This window comes from Linepithema humile, chromosome 1 (assembly GCF_040581485.1).
Source record: "Linepithema humile isolate Giens D197 chromosome 1, Lhum_UNIL_v1.0, whole genome shotgun sequence".
Taxonomy (NCBI): Eukaryota; Metazoa; Arthropoda; class Insecta; order Hymenoptera; family Formicidae; genus Linepithema; species Linepithema humile.
Window position 1 is genome coordinate 26988723 of NC_090128.1, and position 19546 is coordinate 27008268.

General features: G+C 37.0%; 1 protein-coding gene across 2 annotated transcripts; it reads right to left on the minus strand.

The window, feature by feature from the left end:
- Nucleotides 1–26: 26 nt before the first annotated feature.
- On the minus strand, nucleotides 27–3807 carry LOC105668524 (A disintegrin and metalloproteinase with thrombospondin motifs adt-2-like). Of its 2 annotated transcripts, XM_012360945.2 has the most exons (6): nucleotides 3343–3807; nucleotides 3029–3244; nucleotides 2202–2917; nucleotides 1632–1978; nucleotides 1303–1566; nucleotides 27–1212 (listed from the first exon to the last, which is right to left on the minus strand). In XM_012360945.2, exons 1-6 carry the CDS (start codon nucleotides 3541–3543, stop codon nucleotides 986–988), a joined length of 1971 nt encoding a protein of 656 aa, XP_012216368.1. In that variant the 5' UTR covers nucleotides 3544–3807; the 3' UTR covers nucleotides 27–985. The 2 variants fall into 2 exon arrangements, with proteins under 2 accessions (XP_012216368.1, XP_012216367.1); XM_012360944.2 differs by having other exon boundaries at nucleotides 27–1566; nucleotides 3343–3806.
- Between the last annotated feature and the right edge of the window lie 15739 nt (nucleotides 3808–19546).

Genomic DNA, 19546 nt, shown 5'->3' on the forward strand with positions numbered 1-19546 from the left:
TGTCCTTATAAAATGTACACATTAACAAGTTATCGTCTGTCCATTTTGTTAAAATATATGAGAATAAAATATATATACATTTTATAGGGACGCTCTATGTATTCGTATTTTTCTTTTCGGTTCTGAATTGCATATTTTACATATGATACTTGCAATAACGTTAGAAGTAAGATAAATGCGTTATGAATTATGATTGATATGTAACATATGTAAAATTATTATTAAATATTTTGAACAATATTCACAAACATTTGAAAAATTATAATTAATGACATTTGTAGAAAGTGTAAAACATAACATTGGGAGCACAATTTTGCCTTATAAATATTAAAGATATTTAAAAAAAGACAACTGATTACTGATTTATTGATTAACTTAAGTGGCAAATATATTGAAATTCACCCGTTTCTCTTTCTCTGACGACTCCGTTACTGCCGCGTTCGGCTAACGGGCACTTAAATTCAGTGAAGTCACAATTTTCGCCAAATAAGTATGAATATTTTCTTATTTTGGGAATAAAATTTTTTTTATTTTTTCGTTTATTCATGTATATAAATCTCTTTATAACATAATGAAACATTGGCAAACTATTAAAGTACATAACATAGTCAATAACGGTGTCGTTCTCGTTTATTCTTTCGACACAATATCTCATACGGAATAGAAATACCTCTACTCTACTCAGCTACTCATTTTTGCATGTGGTAAACATATTAAATATTACCTATTACTTTTTGTTATTTTTTTAATGTTTTTATTATTTTTAATCGACGGAATTAATTTTAATTGCCGAAAATTTGATATAATTCTTGGTCTATTTGTCTTAATTAAATAAGATGTGGATGATATGCTAAACAGATGTTAATAAGGACAGATTGACCGATCGAAAATTCGGTGCCAAACAAATTGTCGAACTATTCTAAAATGATTTAGGCGCGGTTCATGATTTTTCTTTCGATTCTCATACACACACGTCAATGATTTTTTAATAATTATAGCTTTCCGGCAGACAATAATGTTGGCGGCAGTAATAATCTTCGCCATGTTCCTTGTGACACCACATTCCATCTGGAAAGTATGGGTCCATATTAATGCCGATCATTTCAACGCGTAGTGAGTAGAGAGTAAATGAATCTTTTAGTCGGCAGTGTACAGTACAGGCCTTCCATGGCTTCTCGACATCATGAGCGGCCTGCCATCCTGGCTTCATTTCTAATTCAAACGGCAATTCCATTTTGATTGATATTGCGAAAAGATTGAATTGCGTGCATTTTGTTGCAGTATATAAATGGATCTTTTTACGTTTCTCCGTGCAGAGTAACGAATCATCGCACAGAACCACGTCGTAATATGGCCCTTCACAACTCGCCGTTCTGCGACTTCCATGCTTGCAAGAACGTCGTTTGATTTTTACGCCTTTAGATTCTTCCAAACAACTACTCTGACAGGTGCCTTCTTTCCATTCACACCAGTTATCATCTTCACAATACTCGAGCGTGTATGGCAGTTCGAGAAGAGGCACGCATTCTCCTCCGCGACATTCCTTCCCGAGTACGCAATAAGTTCCTAAAAAAATGATATTTATTGAACTTTAATGTCGTTAATTGAGAAATCAATAAGAAGGTACATACCTTCCAACGCCGGTCCCGTAAAGTAATACCCATTTTTGTGAGGCGATTCGCATTGTAAGGATTTGCATATATCAAGCAACGAGACTACGTTTGCATCCTTGTCGCGAAAATATATTTCGCATTGAGCTTTGGCAGTCCATTCTCTTCCGGGTAAATCGTGATATCTCGAATGGTCCAAGTCGTCTTTTGATGTCGTATGATCTGCAAGACACTTTGGTGTAGTCCAGAGTTTTTCAGCTGTATTACGACTACACTCGGACCATGTCATATGGCCTACGGGTCCCAGGCCAGGAGTCATAATGTATTTGAATTTTTCACACGGTATTGAATCGTGTTGCATTCCTAAGCTTTGGGACAAATAAATTATTTATCGTGATTATAATATTTGCATTGTTTATTCCAAATATTTTTATATTGCAAATCTATTAATAATTAACATACTGAACTATTAATAGGACAAATTTCTTAAAAAGTTTTTTTATTTTTTACTTTTAATTTATACAATTGAATAAATTTTTTTGAAACATATTATTCATGTTTAATTTATTTCTAAAATTATTATAAACTTACACATGGCCGATCTCATGAGCAGCAGCGAGAGATGATATAAAACCCGATGTCACACTACCTACAATACCGAATTCGACTATCGCACACGATTTATTTGATTTGCACACACCACTGATGAAGGATTTTCCTGCGACAGCTTGACTCGTGCCATAAACGTTTACTCCGGTTATGTAAAGACCAATGTCCCAGTGATGCGGATCATTGTCGTCCGGAGGATTGCGAGTTTTTGCGAATTCGCAGAATGCTTCGCTCAGTTTCACAACGTCACCGCCAAAATCTGGCAAATTTGAGGGTTGTTTATCCAAGAATTCCAAATGTACCAACGAAATATCGATAGAGACACCCAAACTAGGATGATGGAACATAGCTTGAATATTATTCACATACGCTAATATCATCATGCGCAACTTTTTTTCATCTTTGTCCAGAAAAGGCATGAACGTACGATATGCGGCTTCGTCGACGAACACAGCTAGTTCTATAGTTAATTTTTTTTGCGTATTTCGTACATGACGTCGCTTTATTTTAAAATTATCGTATTTACGAAAACTTGAATCAGCAGATAAATGCATTGTTCTTTTAATTAAATGAGGTTTGCCAATTGATATATTTGTCTCTTCTTTAACGCAAAGATCGTCGATTGAGGTCAAAGACGCAAAGTCATCCCGCAAAGGTCTAATTTCCAATGTTTCGTCTTTCAGAAAAACGAATCCTTCCTACTTTGAAAAATATACATTAATGATCACGCGTGTTATGCTTATATTTACAACAAAGAAAATTTGAGATTAAAATTAAAAATTATTAGTTTTTCATATGATATCACTGACCCATCCATATTCTTGACAAAAGTTTATGGCCGCTGTGCTGATATGATCATTGTGAAAATAATGGCAAGGATCAGATGCGTATAATTGCGGAATAAGTTCTTCCGTGATGCTTTTTGCGTCATGTTTCCATACTTTAAACTTGGACGATACAATCTGATCGTTTCTACGCAGGTTTAATTGAATTTGTTTTTCAAAAATTTTCAGAGTTAGTGGTATCTGCAAATTGAATAGCAATGAATAAAAAGCTTGATAATTCTCGAATAATATTGTGGACACTGCGCAATGAATAAAGCGGTACCGTAAATAGCACGTACTTCCTTTGCGCTTGTCGAATTCAATGCCGGCAGCAATATTCTTTCGATATCTTGCTCGATATATGCGTGCGTTTTATTTAATAAAAATATTAATACCAATTTTAATATGAGAATCATGTTGTTTCTTGCGTTTTTGAATTTTAGTACTTGAAAATGTTTTATTAACGTCTTTTTATATATTAAATTTCTTATTATATACATACGTTATAAAACTCTCGTTGTATCAATTGATCACGTCCAAACACATACTGGTATTTGTGTTTAGGAATATCACTCGTGTCGTGTGACACTTATTGTATATGTGCCTTCTGTGCTACATATATAATATTGCCTAATAAAAGGTATACACATTAAGAAGTTATCGTCTGTTCATTTTGTTAAAATATATGTATATACATTTTATTGGGACATTCTGTATATTTGTATTTTTTTTCGGTTCTGCATTGTATGTTTTACATATGAAACTTGCAATAACGTGGAAATTAAGAGAAATGCGTTATGAATTAATATGTAAATTATTTAACATTATTCTCAAATTTTTTGGACAATATTCACAAAACATTTGAAAAATTTTAATTAATGACAATTTTAGAAAGTGTAGAACATAACATTGGGAGCACAATTCAGTCTTATAAATATTAAATATATAATAAAAAGAAAACAAAACTGATTACTGATTTATTGATTAACTTAAGTAGCAAATATATTGAAGTTCTCCCGTTTCTCTCTTTGAAATCCCATTCCCATTACTGCTTCATTCGGCCAACGTGTATATAAGTTCAGTGAGTAAATAACAATTTGTACTATATAAGTTTGAATATTTTCTTACTTTTAGAATGAAATTTGTTTCATCTTTTTATTTATTAATTTTTATAAGTCTATGATATAATGAAACATTTGTAGACTATTAAAGTACATAACATAGTAAGTAACGTCATCGTTCTCTCGACACAATGTCTCATACGGGATAAAAATACCTTTACTCTATTCAGCTACTTATTTTTGCGTTTTGTAAACTTATTATATTTTACTTATTTTTTTTTTGTTGTTTTTTTTATGTTTGTATTATTTCTAATTGACGGTATTAGTTTTAGATGCTGATATTTCGACATAATTCTTGATCTATTAATCTTTATTAAGTAAGGTGTGGATGATACGCAAAACGGATGTTAATAACGACAGATTGTCCATTCGATAATTCGGTATCAAACGAATTGACTAACTATTCTAAACTGATTTAGGCGCGTTTCATAATTTTTTCTTTTCTCGATCCTTATTCGCACACATCAATAATCTTTCGACAATTATTCTTAAGAGTAGCTTTGTGGCAGACAATAATGTTGGCAGCAGTAGTAATCCATCTTTATGGTGACATCACGTTGTATCTATAAAATGGAAAGTATGGGTCGATACCGAAACTGAGCTTCGGTAGCTGAGCTGATAATTTTAATTGTTGTATAGAGATATTGGCTTAATTTTCTTTTAATAAGATAATTAGTTAGAAATGTAAGAGCAGAATTTATCGACTAAGAAAAAGACTGTACTACAAGTGTCATTTTAGCACAACTTCCCTGCAGCAATATCATCTCGCGATCCCCATCACTGGACTCTACTCATGGCACTTTAATGTCGGCTGTAGCCAAGCATTTCAAGATCTTACGATCTGCTCTAAAATTAAAACGCCGGAATGAATATGTATGAGTTGTAGCTCAAAGATGAGATTTAAATTGCGCTTTCGAAATACATCGCCAATGATTTAATAACAGGTATCAACGAATTCCACCATCGTGATGTTCTCACGCGCTTAGTTAACATATACTTAGTTAACATATCGGACAACATATACAAGTGATAATCGTATACAATTTTCGTATATTAATCACGCGTTTTATCACACGGCGGATATTGCAGAAACAAATTGCTACAAATAATACATGTACGGTCTTTAGTGAATAAAATGTCACTTTGATTTTAATTATTAATTTATTGCGTATTATTATAGAGCTGGAGATCCGATTAAGACTGATCAAAGTAACAGCTAAGGTAAGTTAGAGTAATTTTCCTGGACCCCCGTAGTACACGACTGGACCTACATCATTCATCCTCAATCTTGTCAGTGGATTTTAACGACGTCGTTATAATGTCGGCGGAATTCTCTAGGCATCAAGAAAAATAAAGGTTGCTATAAAGATAAAGTAGACGCATGATTATACATAAGTCTTCCCCCATCAGATTGATATCTTATAGTGTTCGGACTACTGTGAACAAGAATCTCACGTTGCAGCAAACTCCTCTGTGCCACCTTTTCGCTTAATCTCGAATCTTTCGTATGAAATACAACCAATATTATAAACAACAGTATTGAAGAAGATTTAATCAGTAAAAGTTAAATAAAACAAGCGCAGAATAGCACCGATTGCTCCGAAAAAAATTAAAACTATATTAAAGACATATTAATTTACAGTACAAATTTCATCTTTGTAAATTTAACGAAGAACCTTACATTGTTCTAAACAACAATCGCAGCGACACATCTTCCGACAGAAAATCAGTTTAAATGCCGCGTAATTTCGCGACATAAAAACTTTAAATACCTGCCGTATAAACTATGTTTTACGTCACGTAGCGCACTATTAATATTACCCACCGCATAGAATTTGCATAAGGAACATGTGTTCGTCGACTTTATAATTTACAAGCCGATGATCAAACCGACATCGGCCCGTAAAATGGTATTCGCAACTAGCACGTGGAAAAAAAAGGCTGCCCGATCACGCGGAATGTAATAACAACATGCGCGCTGTCGTGGCCGGTTCATGCCGGCACACATCCATCGGCCGTATGCAAAACTGCAAGCGGACGGCTGTATGTTGTACGTGAATTTAACGGTTCAGCTCGTGTGATACTCCATGGATAGGTCGTAACGTTTTGATTAACGGGAATGGGATTCGGTGCGCGCGATGGTAACAGCTGGATTAAGGGCTAATAACAACGCGAGTGCGCGAGTCGTTTAAATGATTTTATTTTACGTTTCTGTGGTTTATGGAGTTTGGTTTCGGAGACCGACTACGATCGGCCGCGCATCCCGCGCCGAACACGACTGTTCGCTCTGCAAAAAAAAAAAAAAAAAAGCGCATTAGGCATGCCGTAAAATAACACCTTCACCGTTATTTCAGCCACGGCGTAAACCAACGATTAGAGGATCATAAAGTGAAGTCCGTTTCGCGTGCTGGTATATTTTATTGCGAAATCGTCTCATGTATATATGCAATACTTTTTTTATACAAGCCACGGACATATTTTGAAGAAGTAATTGGACACACACGCTGCAGCTTCGAAAAAAAATTCACGTACATGTCTGTAATTATGCGCGATATTATTAGAGAAGTCAAATAAACATACACGTGTGATTATAACGTGATAACGGTGTGATGCCAACACCGTTATGCCCGCGGTATATGTATATAAAAAAGAACGCGTGCATAATAATCTGACCGTTCCGAGTCGCGTTTGAACAGCGAAATGAAATATGAAATGAACGCGCATATTGCAAATCCCAATGACACACAGTGAGCTCTTAATGCAGTCCCGTTTGCGCGAAATCGACATTTCCGCCATGGTCAAGTTCAGGTCCGCTCATATTGCTCTGTGTGCGCGCAAATTGTCGATCAAGAGAGAGAGAGAGAGAGAGAGAGAGAGGCTTTGCGGTATGTCACGACCGTGCGAGAAGCACGCGCGTGGACGGATTGTAATTAACTCCCTTTCACTGGATTTTCCCGACATCTTACCGTCTATTTCCGGCCTGCAGTCCGGAAACCGCAATGCCAGCTAGCCGCTCGTACAGAATTGTTTTTATCGTGAGGTCGACCGACAAATTGCGTCGATGAAGACCCGCACGAGCGAGCAATTAAAGCGATCCGAGAAATCGCTCAAAGCAGAAGGTAGAATACAGATTTTTTTCACACAAGCTTTCTGTCTCTTCGAAAAATTTGCGAGATAAAAAAATATGCGTTTAAACAAAAATATGAAATGCAATTTAAAAATATTATGTTGGATTGCAACAATATTTACTTCATACATAGCAAATGCATTTTTTCTATTTAATTTCCATAAAATTTTGTAATATTAAACAGATATTGACGCGTGAAAAATGTTATTAAGGGCAAGTTATTAGTTTTTTTTGTGCGATTTTACAAAAAAAAAAAAAAAAAAAAAAAAAATACTTTGCGATGTATGGAATGTGTATCACACCTCGAGAGGTGCGCCATTAAAAGTTTCACAACGCTGCATTTTATCGCTGCTCACCGACGAGATTTCGCCCGGTCAATTACCGCGGCTCATCCGCCATGAACTCGTGCCTTGTCTCCGGCAAGGAGGTACGCCGGCCGTAATAAAGATATTTAAAAAATTATGCACTCTAAAGTACTTTATGGCCGGCGCAGTGCGCCTCTTATAACTGACGTATGCATCGGAGCAGCTTCCTCCCTCTTCTCGATGCACCCACCTCGCCCACCCTCCGTCGTCGCATTCTCTCTCTTTTTCTCGCTTTCTTTCTCTCTCTCTCTCTCTCTCTCTCTCTCTCTTCCGCAGCAAAAGCCGCCAGCCTGACCGACCTGCGAGCAACACCCCCTCGTTTTATAACCCGACGAGTTTAATGCTCGCATCAAACTTTTAATTACCCGACTCGTCTTACAAATTACTAACAGATGGGCCGACGTTTATGCGTCGCGTCCGTTTTCCTCGTAAAAAAAAAAATGATATCCCAGCATTATGCGTGTCGAGGAAATTTCTTGGGTTCGCGGAAGTATTCATAATACGCTTCACGCGATGAGCTGTCGCGAGCGAGATCGATTCCCGATGGGCGCGCGTGAGAACGCGCGCTGTACGTGCCGCGTGCATGGCTCTTTTTACTTTTTACCGCCGGGAAAACGACGTCTGTGTGCACAAGAATTCGCAGGATAACTTTCCGTCGGAGTCGGGCGAGCCAGAAGTTGCAAAGATGTCCGACGCGGCGGATACAGTTTCCGATGGGATGGCTATTTCCTCCCTCACACGAAAAGATGAAGACGATAATCCCGATTGCGACGCGCGGAAAGTGCACTTCGTGGAAGTTCCATTTGTACCAGCGGACATTACGCCAAATGCATTGCATACGGAAGCACGCCGGCGGATGCAACTTTTATACTTATTCGCCTGAATTCGGCCTCGAGTATTGCTGCACAGAATAACCGAAAATAGGGCGCGCCGGCAGTAACATTAAACAAACATCTCCTGCGTACATAGATAAAATTCTAATGACTACGAAATTATCCGGCAAATGGGAAATATAAAACGACCCCTGAATTCCGTCACTCATTTGGATTTAAGGAAAATTGCACGTGTGCGCGCATTTTTTTTTAATGGAATATTTACGTATCTCGCACAAAGTACATATGTTTGTTTTGCGCAAATTACAAATTTTCGCATGATGTGCTTCGTCAAAAAATTAATTGCCGGATTTGTCCTCATCTCATATGTTAAATGACAATAATAAAAATACTTTTTATTATATTTACCTTTTTGTTGTATTTTACATATTTTCTATGTTATATAATATTAAATTGCAATTACATAAAATTTAAAATATAAAATATAACGGAGATAAGTATACAAACATGACAAAATAAAATAGATGTAAAATATGTCGCAGTATTAATAGTTATCAAATTATATGTTTGCAGAAAATGCTTTGTTTAAAATCGATGTATGTTAAATAAAATCATATCATAGAATAATTAAACATGTCAGAAATATGATAATTTCTTCCATTATTCAAAATCATTTAAGTTACCAAAGTCAAAATTATTGTTATTGCTGTGCGATTTGAATGTAAAACGTTGTCAAAGTCTGTTCTGGATAAATCTATGAAAATATTGAAATATGTATTAGAAGTATTAAGCGCGATTTAAAGAAAATAAAATTTTATAATACAATAAAACTTACCATCGTCTTTTCTTTAATTTTGTGTCACTGATGACTCAGATGTATTGTTTCTTGTATTGTTGCCCAAGTCTTTATATATTGTTCTTTCTGTCTTTTCATGTAGTTTGAGAAGGTAAGCTTTAGAATCTTAATGTTAGAACAGTTCTTACATCACATTTAAAAATCATTAATCAGTTCAACATTCTTCCATCTATAGGTAGATAGGTTTTTGTCTTCCTTTTTTCGCTTTATGCCGTGGATAAATAAATAACTGGGTAAAGAGCTCACATGTTTTAACGAAAGGAGTTCTGTGCATGCATTGCATTCAGCGTTTAAATTGTTAATTTTACTAAAGTGTTTCCATACTCAATGTTCTTGCTTCTCTTTTACATTTGAATGTACATATTTAAGCTGACTAAGTGTTATTTACTGTGACATAACGTACAACTTTTAAACACAATATACATTATGCATAAAATTTCTCTAATTTTTGAAAATATTGTTACTCCCAATGGCTCTTTTCTTGATTATTTATCGTTCGTTCAACGAGCATGTCCAAATAAGAATAATACAATATAAATGTTATACGAAATATTTACAAATGTTTTAGCTTAATAGCGGGCCACTTTTAATGTAATCCAAAAGAATAAAATTGAATGATACGATTGCTTTCTCTCAAAATCGCGATACACGTTATACATATATAAATACAACATATTTGATTTTTTTAATATGTACATGATTGCACATATAATATTTTTAAAAACATTTTTTATGTGAATTGTACATGCCATCTTATCTATTTTCTCAGAGATTCCGAATTATTTAAGTCAGTAAAGTTAAAACTAATCGTTAAAGTCAAAACTATTGTTACTGCTGGCCGAATGGCTTGAATGCAGAACCGTCGAAAAATAAAAATAAATTTATTAGAAACAAATGCTAATTGTCTGGGTTACAGTGTGCACATTATACATATAAGCGCGTTAAACGCAATTCAAAGAAAATAAAATTTTATAATATAATAATATTAATAAAACTCACTCATTTTTTTTTCTTTAATTGTATACTTGTTGATGGTCCAGATATATTGATTTTTGCATTGTTACCCATTCCTTTAAATGTGTGCTCCGAAGGTGTGTTATGATGCTCGGGGATAAATTAAGCTGTATAATCGTCTCTTTTTTTGGTTTTTTACACTCAATACATTTTACACTAAAAGGATCATACTGTTTAATATAATTCCACGTCAAGTACCTACGCTCTTCCCCTGGTCTCTTTATATTATGTTGCTCTGATAAATGACAGATCATATAGCGATAATTTATTTCTTCTGACATGCTCTTTGTGACAAGGTGCTTGTTGAGTCAGCATTTTTGTATTTGGCATTCAGCCCATGAACCGTGAATTCTTTTGAAATATTCCCAAATCCAATGTTCTTGCTCATCTATTATATTTCGATAATATTTTTCAAAATGCGTACGTATGTTAGTTGTAGAAACGTAAACTACGGTATATGTTTTTGGCAAACACAATAAGCAATTTGCTATAAAATCGCCCTTTATTTCGAAATATTGCAGCTCCCAATGGTCACTTTTTTGATCCTATGGTGTAGACATTCTATCCGTCTTTTATGACACAGTGCTAGTAACTGACTAAGATGAAGGACTGAACGATCTAACGCAACGTCCAAGTGCGAATAATACAATGTATATATAATATTATAAAAAGTGTTTACAAACTTTTCCGCCTAGTAAGTATTAGGCCACTCTCAATGAAATCCAAAAGAATAAAATTGAATAATGCGATTGCTTTCTTAACAAAATCGCGATACACGTTAAACACGTAAACTAATAATTACACACACACATATATATAATAATTATATAATATATTTTATAATATAAAACATATGTCATCTTAAATTAATATTACTAGAACAATACAAGTGCGCGCTTTGGAATAATATAATAATAATATAATAATAATAATTGTTAAAGTCAATACTGTCGGCTAATATCTGATTTTTTGGTATGCTTATTATGTAAAACAGCAACAATTATTAACATAATAATATTAATAATAATATCGCACACTCTCAAGAAAAGTGACGCAAGTTGAAATTTTTCGAATTTTATTTTATGTGCGGATTGTATTCTAAATACATCAATCTTCAATCAGGAAAAGTAATAGAAGTTGAATTAAAGTATTTTCCGCGTGTTGAGTCCGCTCTGTTTAATACTGCTGTAAATAATTAATTTTAAAATTATTGTTTAACCAAGCATAAATATGTGAAATTATTTTCCGTAAAATCAAGCTCGCTTCAGATAATTTATAATTTGCGACAGAATTTGAAATAAAAAATTTTTTTTCTTTTTTTACTTGTGTCACTTTTCTTGCAGGTGTGATAGGAATATTTGTCATTATCTTTGTTTTTTAATTTTGTGTTTTTCTTCATAGCTCAAGCATAGTGTTATTTCCTTACATTGTTGTTCAAATCTCTAGATGTTTGCTATGATGTGGATTTTTAAGTGCGTCAATAACAAAAGCGGTATACTAGTATCACAGATTTTACATTTCACGTAATAATTATCTTTCTATGTAATCTATTAATACAATATAAAATTAAATCAACTTTTCGTATTCTGTTTTCGATGTTTTATCTTATGAATGCTCGCTAGATGTCTGATTCAAATTTGTTTTTACAATTAGTGCTTTTCTGATTTGTCAGACATCTTTTATTTACCAATTAATGCAATGCTTCGCCAACTTTTCGACTTTCTTATCCAACAGCTCTGACGTAATTTTCTGTTCTCGCGGAAATATTATAACAAAGACTAAATTCGGGCAATAACTCCACAAGCGAGTGTCTATTCTAAGTTACTGTGTGAAATTTAATTCTTATCATGAAATTTGATGCGGTTTCTCCTCCTGATGCGCGAGCAAACTCGCGAATAAAACTCGCTGATACATTTGTGTCACGCAAGCGAGAACGCGCAACAAAATGGATTTTAATTAAGTCAACATAAACGGCAAATTATATCCTTCATAGTTCTTTATAAAACGCGTCTTACTATTCGCGCAAAAACATTGGTAAGATTGATTGATGTCCGCAAGTAAAATGTTGACGCTAAAATGCCTGATTTTGCATTAGAAACAAATTTCTATGCAAAAAAAGATGACAAAAAAATATATAAATTAAATGAATTTAAAATATATTACATTTAAGAGTCAGATATGCAGTGTAAAATTACTTAAAAATAAAAATTCACATACTAAATCAATATCAGGAGTGCCCAACCATCGATCATGATCTACTGGTCGATCGCAACGTGTTTTTTGATGGATCTTCTTTACATTTTGATTTTTACTTTGTTTGATTTTATTGTAAAATTTATGTTTCTAATTTTAATATTTATTTTGTTTCTATTATATATATATAATATGTGTAATAAATGTTAAAATCACATTCCAATTTTATATTTTATATTTAATATTATATTTTTATCCTCTGTACGTGTGAGTAGATCTCGAGATCTATTAAAAAAAGGTAGTCGCATGTACAAAATATCAAATATATCAAACTCCTTAGTTACGAAGAAGTAATGCAACAATAAGATGCTACGCTAAGTTGCGAAGAAAATGAAATAAAACTTAAAAAGATGTAAAGATTTAAAATACGGATATACGAGTATGTGGCTTCAAAGTTACATGACGTTATAGAGAGTTAACTGAGCAATATTATCCTCGCGACATGATTAGCAACAGTGTTAACACACTGGAATACATGAAGGCGGCATTCCTGCTGACGTCGCCGAAAACCATAAATCACGGTGTATCTGCACCTCGGATCCCCCGCGGCGCACGGTCGGCCGGTGCTGACATTCGGAGCGTCGTCAACAGAAATTATTCTTAAAACCAGAATTGCCCGACGGAGCTCGCCATTTGAGTCCGGAATAAGAAATATTGCGCGACGTGGAAGACCGCGGTTTCCAAGCTTGTAAACCGTTAATACCTTTTCGCTTTTGTAACTGTCCGCGCGCCGCCGTGAACCATACTTCATCGGAATAGTATATCCACGACGCTGGGATACGGATATTAGAGATTTGCCTGTGTCGGGCGGCGTCAACATTCCGGGAGTGGAGGGGCACCGCACGGAAGAGGAGGACGATTTTTATCGATCCACGCCGCGGTAGTCGCCGCGGGAGATCCTCTCCCGGAAGATTTAAAGCGACAGAAACGCCGGCAAATCTGCGTCTCGGATGACGCGAAACATGTGTGATGCCTACTTAAACAGCCATCCTTTATCATAGCGACCCGCCGCAGACCCGAGTAATATCCGCTATCACTATTATACGTCCTTTTTTTTGCATTCATCATGCAAATATCTCGAAATATCTCTGCTAACGAGGTATAATGAAGAGGCCGGACCCTGAATAATCTCCGCCGGCGTCAAGCGTCAAGTAAAAAAATCGACGAGAGCGATAAGTTAAGTGGATCGCCCTGTGCATGTTCACCGCCGGAGGCTGGCCGCTGAGGGAAGGGGATATCGAGTCAAATGACTAATCGCCAACATAGTTCATCCCAACATGAATAAACAAACCTGTTCGATCGACGGAATAATGCTAATGCAATCCTTATCTATGGCCCTTCCGACAAAGCCCCGTCTTCTCCGATCTCAGCTACGAACCGAAATCCGCGGGAGGTCCTGTCCGTCGAGAGCTTAAAAGAAGAGGAAGACCATAGCCTACGAAAAGCCGCCACGGGGCACACAGGTCTCCGATGGATCGAGCGACTTGAATATCCTGGAGCGACTTCGACGCCCTTTCAGGCGCCGGCTCTCGACACCGGCCTCTCTTTCTCTCTCCCTCTCTCTCTCTCTTTCTCCCTCTCTTACTCTTTCGCTCCCTCAGATCCCCCACCGACGTGGCGGACTTATCGTAAATTAGAAGCGCCGCGGGGAATTCCAATGTGGATAAGGTAATGCAGCGTGCAAGCTCCGGCGAGCCTGAAACGATGTCGACGACGACGACAACGACGACGATGACGACGATCGCGCCGCGGGATTTATGTATCGCCGGCAATTAAACGCTCGCGCGGACTTGCCGCAGACTTACGCCTTTACGACGACAATTAACGTCCGCGGCGTTAATTCGATGATAGCCGCCGCCGCGGTACGTAAAGTATACTTTAATAACGGCGGTTTTAATTCTCAAATTAAGAAACTTGGCTTACGCAAACACGGTTCAATTGTTGTCGCTCGACAATCTGTCTATAAAACTTTATTATTTGCAAAGTAAAAAATAATTTCTATAGATTAAAATCTTTTTTTAAATCTAACAGTTTTGGAAGTTCTAGCGTTTTAAGAATTTTGTTAAAAAATATCATTTAAATTAATCTTGATTACAATAAAAAAAATTATTACTGATCCGAGTACAATAAAAATGTGAAATTAGCATCCCATATGTTTGTGTCTTTATATTTTTACATTTAGTTATCGCCAGAAATTCTCAGGAATCTGAGAGAATGTGCTCATTTTGCAAAATGTATTACCATAAAAGCCGCTCTGAACGGTACTGTATTGCCTCCCGCATATAACACAGCAAAAGGAACTGCCGACGTGGTTAAAACTTCCCTGATTCGCTCTTTAGCTTTGCTTTAGCGCGCTGGTACTCCGACCGCATGCGTGAGACGTCGTGAAAAGCCTCTAATTACGGGATTGCATTTAACTATGCGAAATCGTGGGTCGGATTTTAGTAAGCCGCTCTTCACGGGAACGATCCGAGGCACATTGTTTTGATCATAATTCACTTAGAAGAAATTTAACGGCAATGGGAAAAAACCGTTTATGGGCGGTGTAACTTCTACTGCGGCCGTTCCGTGGTCGGATTACTACACGCAGACTGAGCCAGCATTTCATTACATTAAGTGCAGTGAATTCTGACGCATAATAGAATATTTGATTATGATATTATTTAAAATTTGTTCTCAATAAAGAAATTATATTCTTGATACATAAGTAATTAAAATTAAATTTAGCTTTTTAGTTAAAAATTATCAGCATTTAAACATTGGCGTTTTTTAAATAAAAATTATGGAAAGGCAGATTATGAAATTTGCTTATGACTCGCATTGACTTTAGAACTGTTGAACAAGAATTACAGTCATTAAATATAGATCAACTTTTTTAGCCCAAGTAGAGAAACATTCTAATTCGATTTGTTCCAACAAGCAAAGTTAAAATCAATTTGCGAGTATTTTACGCGCAGCCACAACGCGCGAATGCCGTTTAGATCTTAACGCAGGCATACAGGTGATCGACATTCGATGCACAAACTCACGTCGGACAGTTTAGACGTACTCCATTTTACGGACCGTGCCACTCCATTCTCGCGATCGCTCGCAGGCGATCGGAAAAGTGTCCGTCCGATCTCGCCCATACTTTATGCATGCACCAGGCGTTCGCGGCGCAAATTCGTTTCCATCGCACGTATTGTAAATTCGTGCTTTCGCGCCGATCTCGTCTCACCGCGCGGAGAGGCTCGGGGGAGGGCCCCGTGGACGGTTTACCGGCGAATCGTACGTGGCAAAAACCGAGCTCGCCCATTCAGCCAGTTTTCTTTATTTAGACGACCCCGCCGGCCCTCCCGCGAGGTGAATTGCATCCTCAATTTTTAATAAAGCCCCGGAGGGGCCGGGAGGCTTTGTTGAACGTCAGGGTATAAAGCGAACTTCGACGACAGGCGAGTCAAGCAGCGTGCATCGCGAGGGAAAAAGAAACCGACGTTGAGAATCGGCGGCGGGCAAGCGGGGGCGGGGGCCGGGGAGGACGGGAAAAACGGCGCCGGAGAAAGACGGAGTATCCTTTCTTCGTTTCATTGTAAATGCCAGGCTCAGAATCTCCCGTGTACCTCTGCCCCTGCCGTCCACCTTTCCTGCAATATTGATTGCGGGGGCCGTGGCATAACGATAGACCCGTCCGGAATATTTCCTCGCCCCCTCATCCTTTTATCCTTTAGCCCCAGTCCTCTTTCACTTCCGCTGTCATCTCCCCCCCCCCCCTGCCGCCCCTCCACTCCGTCCGTGTATATCTTAGCCTTCAGTCTTTCTTTGCCGCCTCGACGTCTCTCGCGCAACCAAGATATCTTTCGTCTATAATTTATTCATAGAAGAAACGACTTCTGCAGGACAATTTATGCATTCGATACGGTACGATTGTAGTTAATCGTCAGACTCATCTCAGCGATCGTCGTTATCATTCTTACACGCTACTGAACTCTTCTCAGAATCGCTTTTTATAAGTGTATCAAGAGATATCCGTTCTTTATAAAAAGTCGATTCTAATTTCATGCTGTATAATTTATAATCCATGTCGCTTTCACAATGTAAAATAATCAGAAATTTATATAGAAATTGCTCTTCAAGGCATTACACGGAATTAATTAATTTATGTTTATATTTAATCTTTTTATGTCTCTTGTATTATTATTTGTATAATGAAAAAACTTGGGTCGGTAAGATCTGCTTCTGATTAGAAATTTACTAAAGTATTTCAATTATAAATTATATGCTCGAGGCGCCGATAATTTACGCCGGCGTCTCATTCTCATTAACGTTTATCGGCGATTGATTCATTTTTAATGAACACTTACGATCGAGTTGCTCGTTAGCACCGTGTAGCGCTAACGCGCGTCGCATGTGAAACGTATCCAGTGTCGTTTTGTCCTCCCATGCATTATACATTTCAGCATATTAATATACGTAGCAAGGTAATATCTACGGTACAAAGAGACAAAACGGTTATACCGCTTGCGGGCTACGATCGATCGATCATTTGGACGAAGGTTGGAAGACGCATGTTTTAGAAGCAATGTCGTAGAGCTAAAACAAGAACAACATTTCTCGGAATTAAACCACGCATAAATTTGTTCCACAGAAAGATAAACTAGTTTGTGCTTATCTGTAAAGTAATATTTTTCTACGGAAAAAGATATAAAAATAAATTAAAATATATGTTGATTATGAACATTGAAATTAAAGCTATAAAACATTTTTTTACCTTGTATCGTACTTATTGCATCGCGTGCAGTCTTGTATTATTTATATACTTTTATAATCTTTTTGTGAAAGATACGAAATTTCTACACCATTTTTCTTAAAATTGTCGGTTTCACTTCGTGCAACAGTATGTCGATTAATCATTGTCCGTTGCACAAAAGGAACCTGAATGTAAACAGGATTGCCGATATTGAGACGTTGAATTTTAACCGCGAGCGAAACCACAGAAGATGAAGAAAACCCATATAACCGATGATAATTAGGTGCAATAAAACGACAAAATTTGCCAAGATTCTTCGCCGAGTTCGACGCGTTCTCTCGACGGAGGGCGATTCTTGTTTACGGGTCGCGCATCATTGCACCCCCGTATTTCTGCGAATAAATCTTCAATAAAACCGCCGTTACGTCGATGCTTATTTCCGAAGTTCCGTGGTGTTCCGAGGCATTTTAAAATATACAGAACTTCCCTCGGCGGCCCTTATTGTTTTGTCGGCCGCAGTAAACCATCTCCTTCGAAGTGCCGCGCCACCACCCTTTCCGTTCTCGTCCTTTTTTCCGTTCCTCGTAACCACCGACGCTGCGGAGCAACAGCACCTCCATTTCGTTCCTTCGCAAAACAGCCGAACAACCAAAAAGTCCGACCACTTCGCAGAAAAGTTGCGAAGATGACACTCGCAGCATTCGAATGAGATGTTTCCAACTATGTAGAATGGCTTGTAGAATTCAACATAAAATTCGCAACAAATCTAAAAGATATTTCATGTGTAGATAGCTCGTACAAGTAAAAGTCAGTTACTAGTGCGTTTCACATCTATATAATATTTCGTTTCTTCGAAACTAATCAACTATTTAGTTAAAAAACGTATTCCTAATCAGCTTATACAATTTTACTTCAAGAATAAAATAAAAATTTTGCATTGAAGAATTAATACAGTGGCAAGACGCAACTTTTACGACATTTAAATATATAGAGTGCGAGATTTTGACAAGTTTCTTGAATGTAAAAACAAACTTTCCAGAAAATAAAGTTACGAATGCATAACTCACAATTGAGCCTAATTAAAGTCTAATTATAACGGAGGCAAAGTAACCCATGTGTGCATTATGTTTTACTTCGGACGACAATATTTTTCTTTTTTAAGAAGCAGGCTCGCTGCACAGGAGCAAGTCGTTGCGTAAATATTATTCCTAGACGTAGAGAAGTGGCTAAACAAAAGACGATGCTTTTCGGGAAATGTTTATCCCATTAGCGTTCATTTCTACCGACTTATGCGACCTATTAGCGTGCTTCCCTTCAAACTCGGCAGCTGCGTTGCCGCAAGATGCGGGTTCGATATCAAAGACATTGTTCATTCAAATTACAATTTATTGTACATCGCATCTTACGTGTCCCGATAAGAACGTACGTATGTAGGTATATAATCGCGTCGTAACATTTTTATCTAACGCAGCTTATCGGAATGCGCCGCCGAATCGATATGCAGAAGGCGGCAAACAATAACGAACAGGCCAGACCGACGCTGATAAGCCGCGTAATGCTATCTGCTGAGTTGGAGATACTCGAACGCGATGGAATGCGGAGCGGCTTTAGACGATCGATAAAAAGATCGCCACGAGAATCTGTGTCGAGCGCGCTCGAGTTTGCTATGCCTGAGAAATCCCTTACTCAGCTGCATCTCTCGTAGGAGAGGCGCGTGATGCCGTCTGCTCGCCCTGTTAGAAAAAAAAAGAAAGAGAACGGAATTCTCGAGCAGTTCGGGCCTTTGATTTTGCTTATCCAACACCGAGAGAGAGGTAATGGCGCACTTCGTTAAATTAATTGGCTCCTTGGAGCGCCACGCCAGCGAGTTAGTGGCACTAAACTTCAACTCCGATTATACGAAAGAACTTACTGGGTAATTTTCCGTCGGGATTACGAGCGTGCGCGCCGCTTTACGCGGAAATATAAATAAATAAATTTGGATAATTAGTTAATAAATATTCTTGACGAGATAATTCGAGAAAAAATTTTTCTCGTAGCTTCCGACTGACTTGCTCCACAACATAATTTACACACAACCGATAAAGAGCAACTGTTGAGACAAGAATTACATAAAAGAGTACATAAACTTCTTTAATATCAAATATTACATATACACATACATATAAAATATACATTACATTTACATTATAAAAATATACATTACAT

Coding starts and splice junctions, on each gene's coding strand:
- LOC105668524 (XM_012360944.2), bottom strand. CDS start 3,543: ATGTATATAATAAGAAATTTAATATATAAAAAGACGTTAATAAAACAT. Junction 2,918..3,028: donor TTTGTCAAGAATATGGATGG/GTCAGTGATATC, acceptor TTTTCAAAGTAG/GAAGGATTCGTTTTTCTGAA. Junction 1,979..2,201: donor GCTCATGAGATCGGCCATGT/GTAAGTTTATAA, acceptor TTTGTCCCAAAG/CTTAGGAATGCAACACGATT.